The sequence below is a fragment of the Phalaenopsis equestris genome, unplaced genomic scaffold (assembly GCF_001263595.1).
Source record: "Phalaenopsis equestris unplaced genomic scaffold, ASM126359v1 Scaffold000441, whole genome shotgun sequence".
Classification (NCBI taxonomy): domain Eukaryota; kingdom Viridiplantae; phylum Streptophyta; class Magnoliopsida; order Asparagales; family Orchidaceae; genus Phalaenopsis; species Phalaenopsis equestris.
This window is the reverse complement of record NW_018164882.1, coordinates 127003-145784: the sequence shown is the minus strand read 5'-3', so window position 1 is coordinate 145784 and position 18782 is coordinate 127003. Positions and strand designations below refer to the sequence as shown.

At 38.4% G+C, this 18782-nt stretch overlaps 1 protein-coding gene across 1 annotated transcript in view; it reads right to left on the bottom strand.

The window, feature by feature from the left end:
* Nucleotides 1-470: 470 nt before the first annotated feature.
* Nucleotides 471-18782, bottom strand: part of LOC110027758 (ubinuclein-1-like) — a 64518-nt gene continuing 46206 nt past the window's right edge. Inside the window, exons 9-14 of the mRNA XM_020729305.1 lie at nt 18242-18328; nt 3069-3194; nt 2749-2889; nt 2445-2492; nt 1938-2024; nt 471-1376 (exon numbers count right to left, since the gene is read on the bottom strand). Of these exons, the coding sequence (XP_020584964.1) occupies nt 867-1376; nt 1938-2024; nt 2445-2492; nt 2749-2889; nt 3069-3194; nt 18242-18328 (999 nt within the window). The 3' untranslated portion in view covers nt 471-866. The remainder of the gene's footprint in view (nt 1377-1937; nt 2025-2444; nt 2493-2748; nt 2890-3068; nt 3195-18241; nt 18329-18782) is intronic.

Below are 18782 nucleotides of genomic sequence, written 5' to 3'. Positions count from 1 at the left end.
GAAAATTAAAATATAGGTGATAGATATGTAAATACAATAAATGGGTGGTATGTTTGTAAATGCCCAAAATGAGAACATACAGAACATAAATACTACATAATTTTTATATAACACCTCAATAACACAACCCAACTTGCAATAACACCTAAACTGCCACAATACCACTCAAATAACGTTGGGTCGAGTCAGGTCATGCAATAAAATATAGAGCTTTTTATTTTTAATTCAATGGGGCCGCCACATATTGCTGACAAAATTTAATTGGAATCTAAATGCAGTTCCGTGTCGGGACTCCGAACACGATTTTTTCCAATATGAATTCTGCCGCATGCAAGTAATTATTCCCTATTTATTAAGTTGGAAGAACTAATCACTTAAATGTCTCAAAATCAAGAAGTCGAGAAAATATCTGAGTCACGCTGATTTCCTACAAAAAAAATTTTCAAATCAAAATTGTGAAAGGAGTGGCTTTAGAGGAAGAAGCAAATAAAATCCCAGATCATCGGCACTTCCGTGCATTGATTTAAAATAGGGAAGAATACATTGAAAATCAGAAGAGGCTCAAAATTCAAGGGCGACCTGAGCCATAATTTGATTTACAAAAGGCACAATAAGCTGCCATTGAACAAGTTCCCGCCACTGATGGGACTGATGGATACAAAAGCACCAACTTAGCATCTCACCCTTCATCTTGGCCACAGCCAAATGCATGGAAGGGGTTGTCGACAAAGAATGGGATTAATGAAATCTCAACCAACCTCACAAAATCCATGTCTAGACTCGGTCCTATGCTATCATCTCAAAGTGAAAAGGGCAAATATCTGGAAAACAGGACTGTTATTTGCACATGCTATAAAAATCTATGATCAGTTTGGTTGGTCTGAAGTTGAGGTTGAAGTTGAAGTTGTTGTTGCAGGCATTTGATTGGGTTTTGGTAGTTGAGGAATCAGGTTCGAGCCATCACTGGGGCTGCTTGAATCCTGCTTTTCTTTTCCGGACTGCGTCTGCATCTTATGTAGATGAGAATGGAACTCCGCATCTGTTTCCGACTTCCTCTTTACCCTTTTCTTCACATCTACAACTGCTTTGCTTCCACAATCTGAAACTATGCCAGAGCTGATCCTACTGGCTTTTTCGTGATGCTTAGATGTGTATCCATTATTTTGTGCAGTATCACATAGATATGCAGTTGGATCGCTCACTCTGCCTTGAAACAGGGGGCTTAGGCTTGAGATTTGCTTGTCGTGGGGAGCGGGAACCTGAACAGGATGATCTGTACGGAGTCTCCCTTGAACAGCTTCTGGTTGCGACCTCGGACTAGTTTCCTCCGACTTCACTGTCTTCTTCTCAATCCTCACTTCATGACGAGCCTGAAACTAATTTAAATGGAAGATAGTCAAGGATGTTACATAAATAATTTAACTTATGAGAAGAGTAAAAAATGGAAGCTCAGGGAAAAGTAGGAAAAATAACATTGGTCCTCAAAAGAAAAGATCGATGCATACAGCCATCACCAAATTTGAAAACTTAAGGGGGTTTGTTCCTCAAAAGCAAGCACCTAAAATACTCGAGGTGGAAAAATGACATGGCTTAATTAACAAAATGATATGGGTGACATGAACGGATTAAATTAATATTAATGAGGACTTGCACTACCAACTTTTCAACCATTCATGTGCACAAACAAACTTTGGGCATCAAAATCCGTTTATATCCTTCGTTCTGATTAATTATAAACATGAAATAAATTGTTCCACCATTTTTCACAGATTAGGTGAGAACAAAAAATGGTGCAATTTAAAAACAACAGACATGGCTGACATGAATATAAGAACTGACATTTCCAAATGAAGAGGCATTAGGGCGTACAGGTGTTTTAAATTAGCATGTAGATATATGGAATATTGATAAATCTAGAAATAGCAACATAGCAACACCTTATGCCGTCTGCGTTTCTTAGCATTGCATATTGCAATCTTGATCCGATAAGTATCCATGTAACCAGCCGGCCATAGTTCTTGAAGCTGCAACAACGAAATAAAATAGTTTTCTAAGCTTTAAGTGGAGAAAATGAGACATGAAAATACACAACGGAAGATTAGACTTAGAAGCCACTCATCCATGCAATCAAGAAAATGCAAATATATGGTTAGAAAAGATGCAAACATTTCATAGATGGGAAACAAAAAAACAAACTTACTGAATCATCAATCACTAAACCAAAAAAGAGCAGGGTAATAAATTACGTTCCTGGGAATCTACAAGTGTTCAAAAATCAAGCACAAAAAATTCCACCACCCAAAACAAAAAGTAGATCAATTCTCCAAACTTAATTCTTGAACTTAGCAAAAAAAACAAAAAAATAAAAAACACTTCATCACAAGAAAAGCCAAATTTGTGGCAGTACAACAAAATATACATCATATTCAAAAGAAATAAATTACCTCCACATACAGTTTTCGGCTCTGAGGACCCTTGTCTTCATCCATTCCCTAAAGTGAAAAAAGTGAATATAGGCTGATGATAAATAATTGCAGCAATCAATTTAAATTGAATGAGCGGAGGAAAGATAACAAAAAAGAAAAATTATTTGAAGATAGCAGCATGTTAGATTTCAAAACTATTAATAAGAGTATATTAATGTCAATATAGAAGTTAAAAGGGAAGTCTGATTTTAAAAAGAAAAAAAGAATAACCAGAAGATCATTCAAAAAATTTCAACTGTTTTCTTCTTAAATTTTATTGTACCTCAACATGCAAATCATAGAGGTCACAAATTTTGTCTTCCAAGGCTACATCCATAAAATATTTTCCTTTTAAAGCTCTCCTTTCATCAACACTAGCCGTGCCATGAAAATCATCTGTTAAACCATCTTGATAGTCAGGCACCTATTAAATCAAGGAAAAGGTTGCCCATAGGCAAAAAGTGTTAGGCACAATAAAAGACATACACAGTCCTTCATTCACCGGGTTACACTTAATATTCTACGAACTGCTAAAGTGGAATACATTCCATTTTTTTGCTCTTTGCACGCCTTCAAAACAAAATCAAGGACAAAATATCTCACCTTGGAAACCAGATGAGAGACACGTGCATTTATCATTTCAAGGACCTCCTTCTTAATTTGCAAGAACTTATCAACCGTCTGCTGTTTTACAGATAGACCTAATTCAACCATCTTTTGCATGTTTCTCTGCAGATAAATAATCAGTTGTTTCATTAATTTAAAAATGTTGGAAGTATTAAGCAAGACAAAAAAATATTTTTCGCAATAACCAAAGATAGTCATTTAATTATGAAAAAATAGAATAAAAATTGTGTTTGACTGATTAAATCTGATTAAATTGAAGAACCTTAATCAGAAAACCACGGTGTTCAGTTTAGAGTATGATCCAAGAAGTATCAAAGTCTAAGAACATTACTTCAATTTCAATGTGAAATGATGAATGAAGCAAACATAACTAAACCGTTAAAGTATTGTGCCATTCTGACTTAATGTAGAACAAACAGATGGAAAACTTGTTAAGAAACACTTGTTGCTAATAAAAATAAGCCAGGTCAAAACACTGATCCATGTTGAGAAAAAAACAAAAATCAAGTTCGCATGAAATAGGTGAACTATTCAACAAGAAAAATCTACTAGACATGAGACCAAAATATAATAGATAACATTTGGGAGCATTGGATCACTATTATTCACGGGCAAATCACTCAGGTCAAAACACTCAAGAAGAAAGAGAGAGAGAGAGAGAGGACATAGCTTTAGAAAAAGAGAACCCAGGACTTATGAGACCTGTAAAAGGATCCTTTCAACCTTTTCTTCCATTATTTATATATCACAGGGTGTCGTTGACTTTGGTACAAAATTTAACAAGAAATATAATGAAAATACACATTAGTATATAATTATACAAAGCAGCATGCCGGGCCTTGTAACTCTGCCATACGTTCTAAATAGCTTGTACTGAATGTTGGGCCCAAGGAGAATCGCGAATATGAAGGCAGTCAACTTCATAGCATGTCATGCCCAAGTTAGTTATAGGGTAGACTCCTAAGCCTTTCTGGATCAAGCGGTGAATTAATAATATTCAGGATGAGCTAGGCAACCTCACTGGGATGCTTGTTCGGATAATCCAACATGGAATCATCCGTGAGTCTTGATAGTGGGTTATGATTTCATGCTTGTATTGTGGGTTATTTGGATGTATATGTTTAGTTGATTGATTATCTAATCTCTTTGTATGTATATAAAAAAAGTTTTAATTCACTACATAATCAAATAATTTAGGTTTTATACCAAATTATTGATGTGACGCCCTCCCAAAATCGTTGCACCACTTTATAAATATGAGTCTGATGGCAATAGGTGAAATTTGTGCTTCATCTTTTCATTGAGCCTCACTTTATAAATAGCTCAATTAATGTGAAAAGGAGATCCCATATGATAAGATCGATACGACCGCTTCCTGAGCATCAAACTATATGACAAGATAGAGGAAAAAGCTTCTTTGAGAAGAAAAGAAACAAGAAGAAGAATGTACGAAAAAGGAACGAGACAAATTAGCCTCATTCAACTCCGAAGCCTGCCTTGAACAGGTTCAAGGGCTTGAGTGGCATTTCCCTTCATGGAAATACTATGTTGAGGGTCAGTGAACATATCATATTTTTTTATATGATCAATTTTGTTGCAAAAAAATAATTTTACGAAAAATATTTCATAGATTTGCCAGCAATGAGCGAGATTTTTTGTAATGAACCTCAAGGTGATCAAACCTCTTATCCAAATATCGCTGTGGAGAGACTTAAAGTTGGTGAGTCCCAAATACCAATCCCCCTTATGGTAGAGCCTCTTCCCGTAGTTGAGAACCCTGAGAAGGAAACACCCCCTTCTGTCGAGCTAGTAGAAATAAACTTTAAAAAACTTGGGATAATATCAAACCACTTACCTAGATCCTTATGAAGATGAAGGTGAGCATTCCATCGAGTTTCCCGACGGCAAGAGCTATGGTGCCACCCCAATCTTGATGAAGCAGCCTCAAAAGACATTATGATAATATAATATCCTCCAATTCTAGCAAAGGATATGACGTAACAAAAGATAAACATATCCTCTAAGGTCAACACATTGAAGTTAGTGTTTAAGGCGAACAAAGGCAAGTCCTTCAAATAGCAAACTTACTTGAAGGAGTCTATGGCGAGAAGACTTAAACAACCATTAGGAGTGAAGTCACACTACTATTGGCTAATGAGGTGGTCTACAAGAAGTTTATGGAATTAACTCAATCAGACTAACTCATTGTGGATCGTGAATTTGTTTTGAAAAGCCTAGCTAACAATGGCAAGACTTCCAACAACGTCACTACTAACCTTAAATTCCAATTCCTTGCAAAAAAAAAAAAAAATTCTTCCTAGAGAGGGGTGTTTTCAAGCCACCTAGTGTAATATTGTAGTTTTAATAAAAAAATTGCTTCTTGACACCATTGTGGGATTTTGAATATCACCCATCAAACGATCATGACACTTAATTTTCATAATGACATGATAAATGTACTATTGGATGCGAATGAAATATGAAAGTAATGATGAGAGAACTTTTTAATTAAAACTTTAGGTACTTTTTAAATTCAAAATTCAAAAATCTAAATAATTTTGAATTTTAAAAAGACTTGCCATTAAGGAAACATGGGATGTTTTAGCTTGCCTGGACTCCTATGTCCTTCGTTATTCATATAAATAGATCAGTTAGAGGTGTAAGTGAACTTTCCGTGCGACCTCTTCAGTTTTCAAGGCTCTTTCTAATTTCCTTGCTTTTATACTTAGAGTTCTCCAACATTCTTATTCCAACATGAACTCTCCTTCCAAGATGTAGTGTGTTTTTTATTCCGATGAAGGGCATCTTCAACGAGTAATATTTGTTATAAGCTGGTGAGAAAGACCAGCTCTTGAATACAATCATTAGAGATGTGTTGTTCTGCTTTCTAGATCAGTTCTGCTTAATGTTGCATTTCCCTCTCTACCAAGAGCATTTGAAATCAACAACTACTATGACCTTGGTCCCGCTCAGGTGATGTATAATTTGTTTGCAAGTATCATCGCTAAGAGGAAGAAGATATTGTGGTCGTTTAACTTCATAATGTAACACCAGATGCTAACTTTCTGAGCAAAGGAAACTACAAATTCGCAGGTGGAGTAAGTTCTGCCTATATACTTTAGTGAAGTGCAAGGTCCTACCTATTGAATACACAGAGACGACCCACTGCCAACCAGGTCCCCTCTCAATGACGACTTATCCAATGAACAGGTAATGTAAGTGAAACCGTCCAGTGCTAAGTTCAAAGTCCTCACTCATGAATCATGCTTGGGTAAGAAGGAAGGTGGTGGAGATGAACATGCCTAACAAATGAAAAATTGAAGCATTTTTAGATTTTACTTCTTATATTGTACACATTCATTCTATACTATCAAAATTTCTATAAAAAAATAACAATTTTTGTCACATCGGATCAAGCAATGTTGAGACATGCCTAACAAATGAAAAATTGAAGCATTTTTAGATTTTACTTCTTATATTGTACACATTCATTCTATACTATCAAAATTTCTATAAAAAAATGAAGTAGACAAATGTTTTACATGTGTTATGTGACTAGCTGTTTGTGTAATCAGCAACCAAATAGATATATAACTATATGATTCAATCTTCAATATGAGTGTCAATATTTCGAGCCGATGAGCATTTTGAACTAGCTAGTAGCGAATTGGGAGCCATATTGTGGGTGAGTTTTCAAAGATTGAAAACTTTTTTGTATGGCATTCTTCCACCATCTCTCTCTCTGCCACACCCCTCCCGCCCTCCCTCCCAACCGAGCTGATGAGCATTTTGAACTAGCTAGTAGCAAATTGGGAGGTATATTATGGGCGGGTCTTCAAAGATTGAAAACATTTTTGTATGGCATTCTTCAAAGCTCTTCCTGTATGAAGTCGTAACCTTTATGGAGGTAGACAATTATACTTTTCATGTAGAATTGACTCTCCCAACAAATGACTTCATATTCAAAGGGAATTTCCATTCATTTCAATATTTAGCAATGATAATTACAAATAAAAAATAAAAAATAACATCCTACTTAAAACAAGCGTAATCTTGCTTGAAAAATAATAAAAAATGCAATGACTCTCAGATCAAAGTTGCATTTATGAAATCTAGAATCAATAAGAACCTATATTCTTACTGGATTATACAATATGATATACTCAAACATAATTAAATTTAGATCCAAATGTATTTTACATCTCAAGACCATGTCCGATGTACATACCCTTGCATTGCATAAAATGCACCTTACAACCATATAAACAAAACTAACACTACTTTCTATTGAATCTTGGGGTCAATGCCTTCCATAAGATACATGAACCGTACCAGATGATCCAAAAGATAAAATAGCATGATCATCTCATCAAAGTTGAACATTCAATTCTTAAACAAAATTTTTAAAAACAATTAAAAAGTTTAAGCATAAGCTAACCCAAACATAAGTAATCACTAGAAACTAAACCATTTAAAATATTGGAGCTTATTAAACCAATGTCTAAAAGTTCAAAATTTAAAAAAAAAAATGGTATTAGTCCAAGTTTAATGTGCTGAATTTTATTTTATTTTATGAATATAATGTCAAATAGATGAATAATTCTCTATTTAGCTCATCATGAATATGCATCCAATCCGTTATCCATTAATTCTATACACAGTCTAGTTGAAGTTCTTCTGAAAGATGAGATTGTCGAATGTTGATGGATAATTCCATTGATCATTGTGATATAAAGGTGTTTTCGATAGCTTATGATTTATTTTAAGGGAATTTGTTTGCTAAGTAAAAAAGGAATGCAGTTGAATTGAAATATTGTGTATTTAAAAATTATTCAAGTTATTTCATTTGGGGTAAAATAAAGGCAGTAGTTTAAATTTTTATGTTTGGTTCCAAGAAAAATAAATTCAATAAAAAGCACATGTGATGGATGGGGGCAAGAGATGGGATGCAGTGGACAATAGGAGGTCAATCATTGGATATATTTTATTTATTTATTCAAATTTAAATATGGGTATTAGCTCTAGCCAACTAAGCTGATTTAAGCTAATCATATTTACTAATCTAGTAATGGTTTTATAATAGAAGCTGAGATGTAATTAAAAAAATTAAATTAATTAAAATTTATTCTTCCAAATTTAATCCTGTGTGTACAAATTGGATGTGTAATTCCTTTCAAGTATGGAACAAATGTGAATAATTAGTTAGGGGGAAGTAATCTTGAACTGACATAAGGTTTCATTTTCTTACTTCTGTGAAGTCTTTTCTATGCCGAAATTCTATATATTTTGTTATTGACTTACTAGTGTTGATGATTTTGTTCAATGTTGGTATAGCTAGGATTCTAGTTGTGGCTGTTAAATTACGATTGATTGCTGATTTTTTGTTGTTTGACTTTCACATAGATTTGATTTATTTAATTACAACTTTATCATTCGGCTACAAAACCCTTGATACGTGCGAGCCCTCCTCGTACACCTATGAGGTCACCCCTACAGAGAAACTGGGCCGGAGAGAACTGGTCTGGACTGGCCAACCCAAGCCAAACCAGTCGGCAGCCAATCTAAGCTAGCTGGCCTAGGATCGAGATACGGGAGGCAATCCCAGCACCCAAATAGAAACTACGCGACCACTGCTCACATATAAAAGGAAAGAAATTAAGGAGAATTTGGGGGAAGAAATTTATAAAGGATCTAGAGTATTTAGGAGGAAAAGGGGCTAGGTTTTGTTATTCATGTTTTATACTTCTTGTGGTGTTTCTAGCGACATTTATGGTTGTGAGAGAAATGATCTACCTCTCAAAAGGTAGATTATCATTGTAAATTGCTTATTTTCCTTCGATTTTCGTAAGAGCAGCCTCGCATGAGTTTTTCCACAAATATATTGTAATTTCGTCGTTGTTTGCTCACTGATTTGGTTCCGGATTGTATCAAATCAGTATCAGAACAAAAACTTCGAGGGATGTCAGCAAAGAAAGTGGATGTACTGGAAGAAGTTGGGCAAATCATATCGAGAATAGATGAAATGATCGCCACCATGAAAGACGGGTTTTCTTAAATAGAGAGCCAAATGGAGTACAAATTCGAAAGCATGTGAAAAATGTGATGGATGATGAAAAAGCTCATAGAGATGTAATCCAAGGCCACGCCGACCGTTCAGGTTGCAAACCCTAACCAAGGGTTGATCAAGGAATCATCAAGCAGATCGAAAGGAAAAGAGATCGAATGAGAGGACAACGAGGACTTCATCTACCACCAAGAACTCCGAGAGGAGGGGGAGTGAAGAGTTTCAATGGAGGGGGCTGGGCCGAAAATTGGAGGGATGGTGCAAAAGGCACGGAAGAACACAAAAGAGGAAAGAGAGAGTCGAGAGCGGATTATGGCTATGATCAGAGAAGGGGTTTCACCCTAGACACATGGGAGGGGGGAATACTAGAAGGAAGAGAAGATTAGGGTGGGAGATGCAAGAGTCAAAATACAGAAGATACCGATTTTCAAACAGGAAGATGGACATGGATAAGTGTATCGGGTGGAGCGATATTTTGCAGTCAATGGGTTAACCCAATAATAAAAGCTTATGGTGGCAAAATTATGTTTAGAGGCAAAGGATCTAGCGTAATTTCAGTGGATGAAGGTAAAGTATCTGATGCATTCGTGGGAGGAATTTAAGGATTGCTTGTTGGACAGCTTCTGAGTCATTCGGGAAGGAGACTTACACGAGGGACGATTACGTAATATAGGGAGAAGTTTGAACTCTTGTGTTGACCTCAATTTTCGTGAGGTCTAGTTTTTATTACGTAATATAGGGAGAAGTTTGAACTCTTGTCATGGCCGTTGAGAGGTACTTCTGTAGCCGAAATGGAGGGGAATTTCTTAAAAGGTCTGAAGCTCGACATTCGAGCAGCCATCTAGCCAATGACGCAGCATGAATTGAGAGAAATGATGGAACTCACCCAGATAATAAAAGACATGAAACAACTAAAGAAGACCAACAAAGGCGGCTACACAGAGGACTCTTAAAAAGTGTCTCGATAGCCATGACATTGAGAACCCACAGTGTCATTTTAGAAAGAGATGTCCAAGGAAAAGAATACAGGGACCCATCCCAAGGGCAATTTCAGGTGTCTCACCAATGCATAAATGCAGGATAAGAGAACAAAAGGAGCACGTACCGTTATGACGAGAAGTATGCTCCAGGCCACCCTTTAGATCCTTTTAGTTCAGGAGACAGAGGGAGAGGAATCAAAGGAAAACATGGTGGAGAAGGAGCATCTGTATTTAGATGTAGCATGAGAGTCCCTTAATTCAGTAGTGATATTTACTCTGAATCACACCATGAAGGTGAGGGGCAGATCGAAGAACAACCGATAGTAAAGTTGGTCGATGGTGGGGTCACACATAACTTTATCTCAAATCAGATTGTGGAACAGTTAGGGTTGGAACTGGAGATTATAGGGAGCTTCAACATCATGATGGAGACAGGGAAGGAGAAAAGTCGAGGAATTTGCAAATAGTTGGTTCTAACAGTACATGCCCTACAGGACGTAGAGGAATTCTTCCCTTGGACCCGTGCAACACAGATGTGATCTAGGGGTGAAATGGCTACGGATGCTTAGGAAGATAAAGGTGGACTGGAAAGCCGTAATGGAGTATCAAGTGGAGGGCTGGAAGTTGATGCTAAGAGGAGATGCTAGGTTAAGCAAAACCATGGCCGTGCTCAAAACCATGGTCAAGTCAATACGGGGAGCAGGGATGGGCTACTTGGTAGTGTTACAAAGCAATGTGATCTGAAACCCTAAGCGGACAGAGTTTCCCGAAGGACTCTTGTAGCTTCTACAATAATTTACGGACATATTTCAGCAGTCGGGAGGGTTACCACTCCCAAGGGAGCACGAACACACCATTAAATTAAACGAGGGAGTGGGAGTGTCCCCTATCAGTGTGAGATCGTACTAGTATCCTCAAATGCAGAAGGATGAGATAGAGAGGTTGATCCAAGAGATGCACGAGACTAGGATTACTAGACCCAGTGTGAGCCCCTTCTTTAGTCCAATTTTGTTGGTGAAAAAAAAAAGATGATTGTTGTAATTTTTGCGTGGACTATCAGACTTTGAACAAGGAGATAGTGTTAGATAAGTTTCCTATTATTAAGATTGATGAGTCGTTAGATGAGCGTTACTGGACAGACATCTTCTTGAAAATCAGATCAGGATGAGTCCTGCGGATGCGGACAAAACAGTGTTCATGGCACATGAAGAACATTACGAGTTCTTAGTGATGTTGTTCCTCCTCACCAACACTCCGACCAAATTTCAGTCCTCAATAGGGTTTTTCAACCTTACCTTGAGAAATTCATCCAGGCCATTTTTAACGACAATCGGATCTACAATCGTACAGAGACAGCATGAAGAAAGCCTGAGGACAGTTTTGGAGAAGTCGAGAGAGTACAAGTTGTACATCAATTTGAAGAAATGCTCTTTTGCACATCTATAGATGGAGTACCTCGGGCATGTGGTGACCAAGGCAAGCGTAGCAACTGATCCATCCAAGATTGAGGCTACAATGGATTGGCCTTTACCCAGGGGCTTGAAGGAGGAGAGGATTTCAAGGTCTCAGCGGATAGTATTGAAAATTTGTGGTACAACACGATGGGCATGGCCACTTAAGGACAGTTGAAGAAAGGCTATTTCAAGTTTAGGGGGGGTGGGGGGTGAGCACTTTTATATTTAAGGAGACCATTTATGGTAGAGATAGATGCATCAGGATACGGATTGGGAGCGGTACTCATGCAAGACCAATGGCCGATTACTTACTTCAACCAAATGCTCCCCGCTAGGGCGAGGCTCAAGTCGGTATATGAGCGAGAGTTGATGGTATTGTCTTAGTCATTCAGAAGTGGCGGTCTTACCTTTTGGGATGACACTTTTTTGTCATACTAGATCAGATGAGCTTGAAGTACCTTTTTAGTAAAGAATGCTGACTGAAGAGCATTAAGGGTGGCTATCCAAGTTATTGAGATGTGATTTTGAATCCAATATAGGCTGGGGTTGGAGAATAAAGCCGCAGATGATTTGTCGAGGAAGGAAGAGGAGCCTCAACTGGCAGCCCTATTAGCATCCTTGGTCCTCGACTAGGAGGCAAAGAGACGGGAGAGCAAGAAGATGAATGTCTGAGGAAAATGCATGCAGAGTTGCAACATAATCTGAACAGTCACCCAAGATATGCGTTGAGGGGGGAACAACCACTCTACCATGGACAGTTCATGTTACCGAGGGCATATGAGTACATTCCCATATTATTGCAGGAGTTTCACAGCAGTGCAATTGGGGGACATTACGACGTACAAAAAACCTACAGTCGTCAATAGACAGAAGTTTACTGGGTGGGGATGCACAGCGAGGTAGAGAGCTGTTGGCACGGTGCGATGTGTGCCAGTGACACGTATACCTGACCATGGCGTCAGGAGGATAGGTACAACCCCTAGCCTTCTGGAGAAGATTTGGGAATAAGTGACCATGGATTTCATAAAGGGGTTGCCCTGATCAGAAGGGTTTACGGTGATTATGAAGGTCGTGGATCGCCTGAGCAAGTATGATTATTTCATCCCATTACGACACCCCTACACCACGGTCTTAGTGGTGGCAGTGTTCATTTGGGAAGTTGTTCGCTTACACAGAGTATCTGAATCTATTATAACATATAGGGCCTAGGTGTTCATCAGCCACTTCTGGAAGGAGCTATTAATGTTACAGGAAACGGTCCTTAAAAAGAACGCCACATATTAACCCTAGACCGATGGTCAAACGGAGGTGATCAACAGGAGTGTGGAGACATCTGTTGTTATTGTATGACAAATAGGTGAAAGAATACTTTGCAGTCAATTGTTTAACGGAAGAAGAGAAGCTTATGGAGGCAAGATTATGTTTGGAGGGAAAGACTCTAGCGTGATTTCAGTGGATGGAGGCAAAGTATCAGATGCATTCGTGGGGGGAGTTTAAGGATTGCTTGTTTGAGCGCTTCCGAGTCATTCAGAAAGGAGACTTACATGAGCATTTCTATGCTCTTACTCAAGAGAGACGATTAAGGAATACAGGGAGAAGTTCGAACTCTTGTCATGGCGGTTGAGGGGTATTTCTATGGCAGGAAGGAATTTCATGAAAGCTCTGAAGCCCGACATTCGAGCAAACATCCGACCACTGAAACTGCATGGATTGAGGGAAATGATGTAGCTCGCCCAAATAATAGAAGACAAGAATTAACTTAAGAAGACCAACAAAGGCGGCAGCACAGAGCATTCTACAAAAGTTCATCGATAGCCACGACATCGATGACCCAGACGGTGTCATTTCAGAAAGAAATGTCCAAGGAGAAGAATACGGGAACCCGTCTCAAAGGCAATTTCAGGTGTCTCACCAATGTAGAAGTGCAGGATAAAAAAACAAAAGGATTATGTTATCGCTGTGACAAGAAGTATGCACCAGGTCACCATTACAAAGAGACAACGTGTAGTGGTGACAAGAAGTATGCTCCAGGCCACCCTTTAGATCCTTTTAGTTTAGGAGGAGACCTAGGGTGAGAAATCAAAGGAAAACACAGTGGAGAAGAAACATATGTACTTAGATGTAGCATAAGTGTCCCTCAATTCAATAGTGAGATTTATTCTGAATCACACCATGAAAGTGAAGGGCAGATCGGAGTACAACCGATAGTGGAGTTGGTGGATGGTGGGTTCACACATAACTTTATCTTAAATCAGATCGTGGAACAGTTAGGGTTGGAGCTAGAGACTATAGGGAGCTTCAGCATCATGATGGAGACAGGGAACAAGGAGAAAAGTCGAGGAATTTGCAAAAGAATAGTTCTAACAATACATGCCCTATAGGAAGTAGAGGAATTCTTCCATTGGACCCGTGCAACACAGATGCGATTCTGGGAGTGAAATGGCTACGGATGCTTAAGATGAAGGTGGACTGGAAATCTGTAATGGAGTATCAAGTGGAGGGCAGAAAGTTGATGCTAAGAGATGGGATATGCAAAATCATGGCCTTGTTCAAAACCATGGTCAAGTCAATACGGGGAGCAGGGATGGGCTACTTGGTGGAGTTACAAAGCATTGAGGTCGGAAACCTTAAGTTGGCAAAGTTTTCCAAAGGGCACTTGTAGCTCCTACAATAATTACGGACATCTTTTAGCAACTAGGCAGGTTACCATCCCCAAGGGAGCACGAGCACACCATTAAGTTAAAGGAGAGAGTGCCCCCTATCAGTGTGAGACCGTACTAGTATCCTCAGATGCAGAAGGATGAGATAGAGAGGTTGATCCAAGCGATGCACAAGGATGGGATTACTAGACCCAGTGTGAGCCCCTTCTCTAGCCCAGTTTTGTTGGTGAAAAAAAAATGATTATTGTAAGTTTTGCGTGGACTATCAGGCTTTAAACAAAAAGACAGTGTTGGATAAGTTTCCTATTACTACGATTGATGAGTCGCTATATGAGTTCTACTGGGCAGTCATCTTCTGGAAAATCAGATCGAGATGAGTCCAGCGGATGTGTTCAAAACAACTTTCATGACACATGAAGACATTACGAGTTCTTAGTGATGTCGTTTCTCCTCACCAACACCTCGACCATATTTCAGTCCCTCATTAATAGGGTTTTTCAACCTTACCTTGAGAAATTCATCCAGATCTTTTTTAAAGAATCTGATCTACAGTCGTACAGAGACAATGTAGAAAACCTGACGACAGTTTTAGAGAAGTCGAGAGAATACAAGCTGTACGTCAATTTGAAAAAAATACTCTTTTGCACATCTATATATGGAGTACCTTGGGCATGTGGTGACCAGGGCAAGAGTAGCAACAGATCCATCCAAGATTGAGGCTACAATGGACTGGCCTTTACCCAGGAGCATGACGGAGGAGAGGATTTCTAGGTCTCAGCGGATAGTATTGAAAATTTGTGAAGGGGTACAACATGATGGCATGGTCACTTAAAGACAGTTGAAGAAAGGCTATTTCAAGATGGGGAGAGAGGGGAGGTGGTGTTAGCACTTTTAGTTTTAAGGAGACCATTTATGGTAGAGATAGATGCATCAGGATACGGATTGGGAGCGGTACTCATGCAAGACCAATGGCCGATTACTTACTTCAACCAAATGCTCCCCGCTAGGGCGAGGCTCAAGTCGGTATATGAGCGAGAGTTGATGGCATTGTCTTAGTAATTCAGAAGTGTCAGCCTTACCTTTTGGGATGACACTTTTTTTTCATAATAGATCGGAAGCTTGAAGTACCTTTTGGAGCAAAGAATAGCGACTGAAGACCATTAGGGGTGGCTATCAAAGTTATTGAGATGTGATTTTGAGTTCCAATACAAGCTGGGGTTGGAGAATAAAGCTGCAGATGACCTGTCGAGGAAGGGGGAGAAGCCTCAGCTGGCAGCCCTATTGTCATCCTTGGACCTCAACTAGGAAGCAAAGAGATGGGAGAGAGAGAAAGATGAAGGCTGAGGAAAATGTAGGCAGAGTTGCAACATATCAAAACAGTCACCCAGGATATGCGTTGAGGGGAACAACCTCTCTACCAGGGATAGTTCATGTTACCGAGGGCATCGGAGTACATCCCCGATTATTGCAGTTTCACAGCAGTGCAACTGAGGGACGTTACGGTGTACAGAAGACCAACAGTCGTCTATAGACAAAAGTTTACTAGGTGTGGATGTGCAGAGATGTAGAGAGTTGGTGGCGCAGTGTGATGTGTACCAGCGACATGTATACCCGACCATGGCGCCAGGAGGATAGGTACATCCACTAGCCTTACCAGAGAAAATTTGGGAATAAGTGACCATGGATTTCATAAAGGGGTTACCCCGATTAGAAGGGTTTATGGTGATTTTGATGGACATGGATCGCCTGAGCAAGTATGATCATTTCATCCCAGTACGACACCTCTACACTGCGGTCTTAGTGGCGGCATTGTTTATTCAGGAAATGGTTTGCTTGTACGGAGTATCAGAATCTATTATATCAGCTAGAAACAAGGTATTCATCAACAACAACTATTCAGGTTATAGGGAATGGTCCTTAAGAGGAGCGCCACATATTAACCCCAAACCGATGGTCAAACGGAGGTGATCAACAGAAGTGTGGAGACATCTATGTTGCCATGTATCGGATACACCGAAACTGTCGGCAAGGCGGATTGTATGGGCATAATATTGGTATAATACTTCATATCACACCGTAGCACATACCACGCCTTTCAAAATTTTGAATGAGTAAGATCTATCTCACCTGATACACTACAGGCATAGCGTCATACTAGTATCCAGTGTTGACCAGTACTTGAAGGAGATGAACAATTATTGGCAGAGCTCAGAGGCATCTACCGAGAACCCAACAGATCATGAAAGAGGAAAGCGGATGAGCATAGGAGGGAGATACAATTTGAGCCCGGGGACAAGGTTTACTCAAAGTTGAGGCCCTATGGAGAGGAGGAACGAGAAACTCTCTCTGTGATATTTGGGACCCTAAGAGATTATGACACACATTAGGGCAGCGGCCTACCATTAGAAGCTACCCCCTCATCGACCATGCAACATGTGTTTTATGTTTCTCAGCTAAGACGTGTTATCAAAGATCATACACCCTTTTCTATACTACCCCCGATGCTGGCAAAAGACATGAAGGTGATTTTAAAACCTTTAATGGTTGAAAGAGTATGTTGAGGATGGCAGGAGAAAAGGAGTTACTGATTAGATGGAAAAATCTGCCAGACTATGAAGCTATGTGAGTTTTAAGAAGGGATCCAAAAGCAGTTTCTGTCCTTCTACCTTGAGGACAAGGTGTTTTTTTGAGAGGGAGCGTGAAGCCGTCCCTGCAAGGGAACAGGTCTAGAGAGGACCGGTCAGGCCAAGCCAAACCAGCTAGCAGCATGTCTGAGCTAGCCAACCAAGATCGGGATATGATAGGCGATTCCAACGGCCAGGATGGAATTAAATGACCATTGCTCACGAATAAAAGGAAGGAATCTAGGGGAGTATTTAGGAGGAAAAGGGGGCTAGGGTTTGTTATTCATGTCTTGTTTTGGTTGCAGTTTTCTTCCCTTCTTGTGGTGTTCCTAACGACATCTAGAGTTCTGACAGAGACGATCTACCTCTCAAACAATAGATCATCATTGTATCCTACTTATTTTCCTTTAAATTTTGTAAGAGCAGCCCTCATTTATGTTTTTTCACTTATCTATTTTAATTTCGTCGTTGTTTGCTCGCTGATTTTGGTTTCAAATCATATCATTCTTGTATTTAAAATTTTACACTTAAAAAATCTATTTTTGGCATAGTTAATTGTTTGTAATACTTAAATTCCAAGTTCCTTTACAAAATCTACAAGTATAATATCATTCTATTTACAGAATGAAACCATAAATTGTCCTACATTATGTCACACATCTATAAAGATTATTGCTGCAATAAAAGATGTCACACATCTATAAATATCATTTAGTGTCATATTACTAAATGAAAATATCAATGGAGAAAAATGATTCAAGTAGCCGGCCCCATGTAGAGGGATTAAGGCTTTGTTGTTGTTGTTGTTGTTGTTGTAACAAAAGATGGATCCCACCAAAATTTGAAACCAACAAAAAAGCCTTATTTGAACATGATAACAAAATATTATTTTTAAAATTATTATATTATTATATAAAATAATTATACAAAATTATTGTTTTATCTCCAATTCATTGTATGGTTTACTTTATTGCTCTCGACTAAAAATTCGGGATAAGATCCAAGGCCCGCAAAGAATATATGCTAGAGAGCACCAACGAAAATTGGTTCAAGCAGATAAGTTATGGGAGCATGACTTAATTACTGCGTTGCATTTGAAGGCTATATGTCAGCAAGCTGATTTATTGAAGCAATCAGTGCGTTAAGAAAAACATAGATGCACTAAAAAAACTTGATTTATGCAAAATATGCAGCAGAAAAAAAAATTGTCATAAGCACAATGTGGAAATACTATAATGAAGTAGATAATTTTTACAAATGAGAGAATATCTCTTAGTACCAAGAAAGCCCATAAAAGCATTAAAATAAGGAGAAAACAAATTATCATATTTCTAAAAAAAAGATAAAGCAAATTCATATAGCGTTACCTTCAATGTCTTCCTCTGTACCAAGTGGCCAAGAAAACCCATGAGGCGATCAAGTAACTCTTCTTCCGATATTTTACTTTGGCTTGCCTGACAAGATTTTAGAATAAATATATAAATTGTTTTTTGATAGATAATAAACGGAATTTGAAATTTGTAGGTCAATAGAAAAAGAGAATCCATGAATCACGCTCTTACTATTTTTTGTGAAAAAAATAATAAAGATTAAACAGAGGAATTTTGTAAATACTATTCAGAAGCATGTATTATGATACTCACGATGCAAAAATACTATCATAATCATGGTATCCTTATGCAACTAAAATTGCAATTGAACAAATTTTAAGAGCTATTTAAATGCCTATCCACAAAATTATAGGCTTTAACATGGGCCCACATTGTGAATATCACAAATATTTAGTAGAATATACAGAGAATATATTCAAAAATTCATTACACAACTTCTACTAGATTTTGAAGTAGCTGCAAAAGATACCGGAGTTCAACAATGCTTTTAGCATATGTAGCAGAACTCAAAATCTAA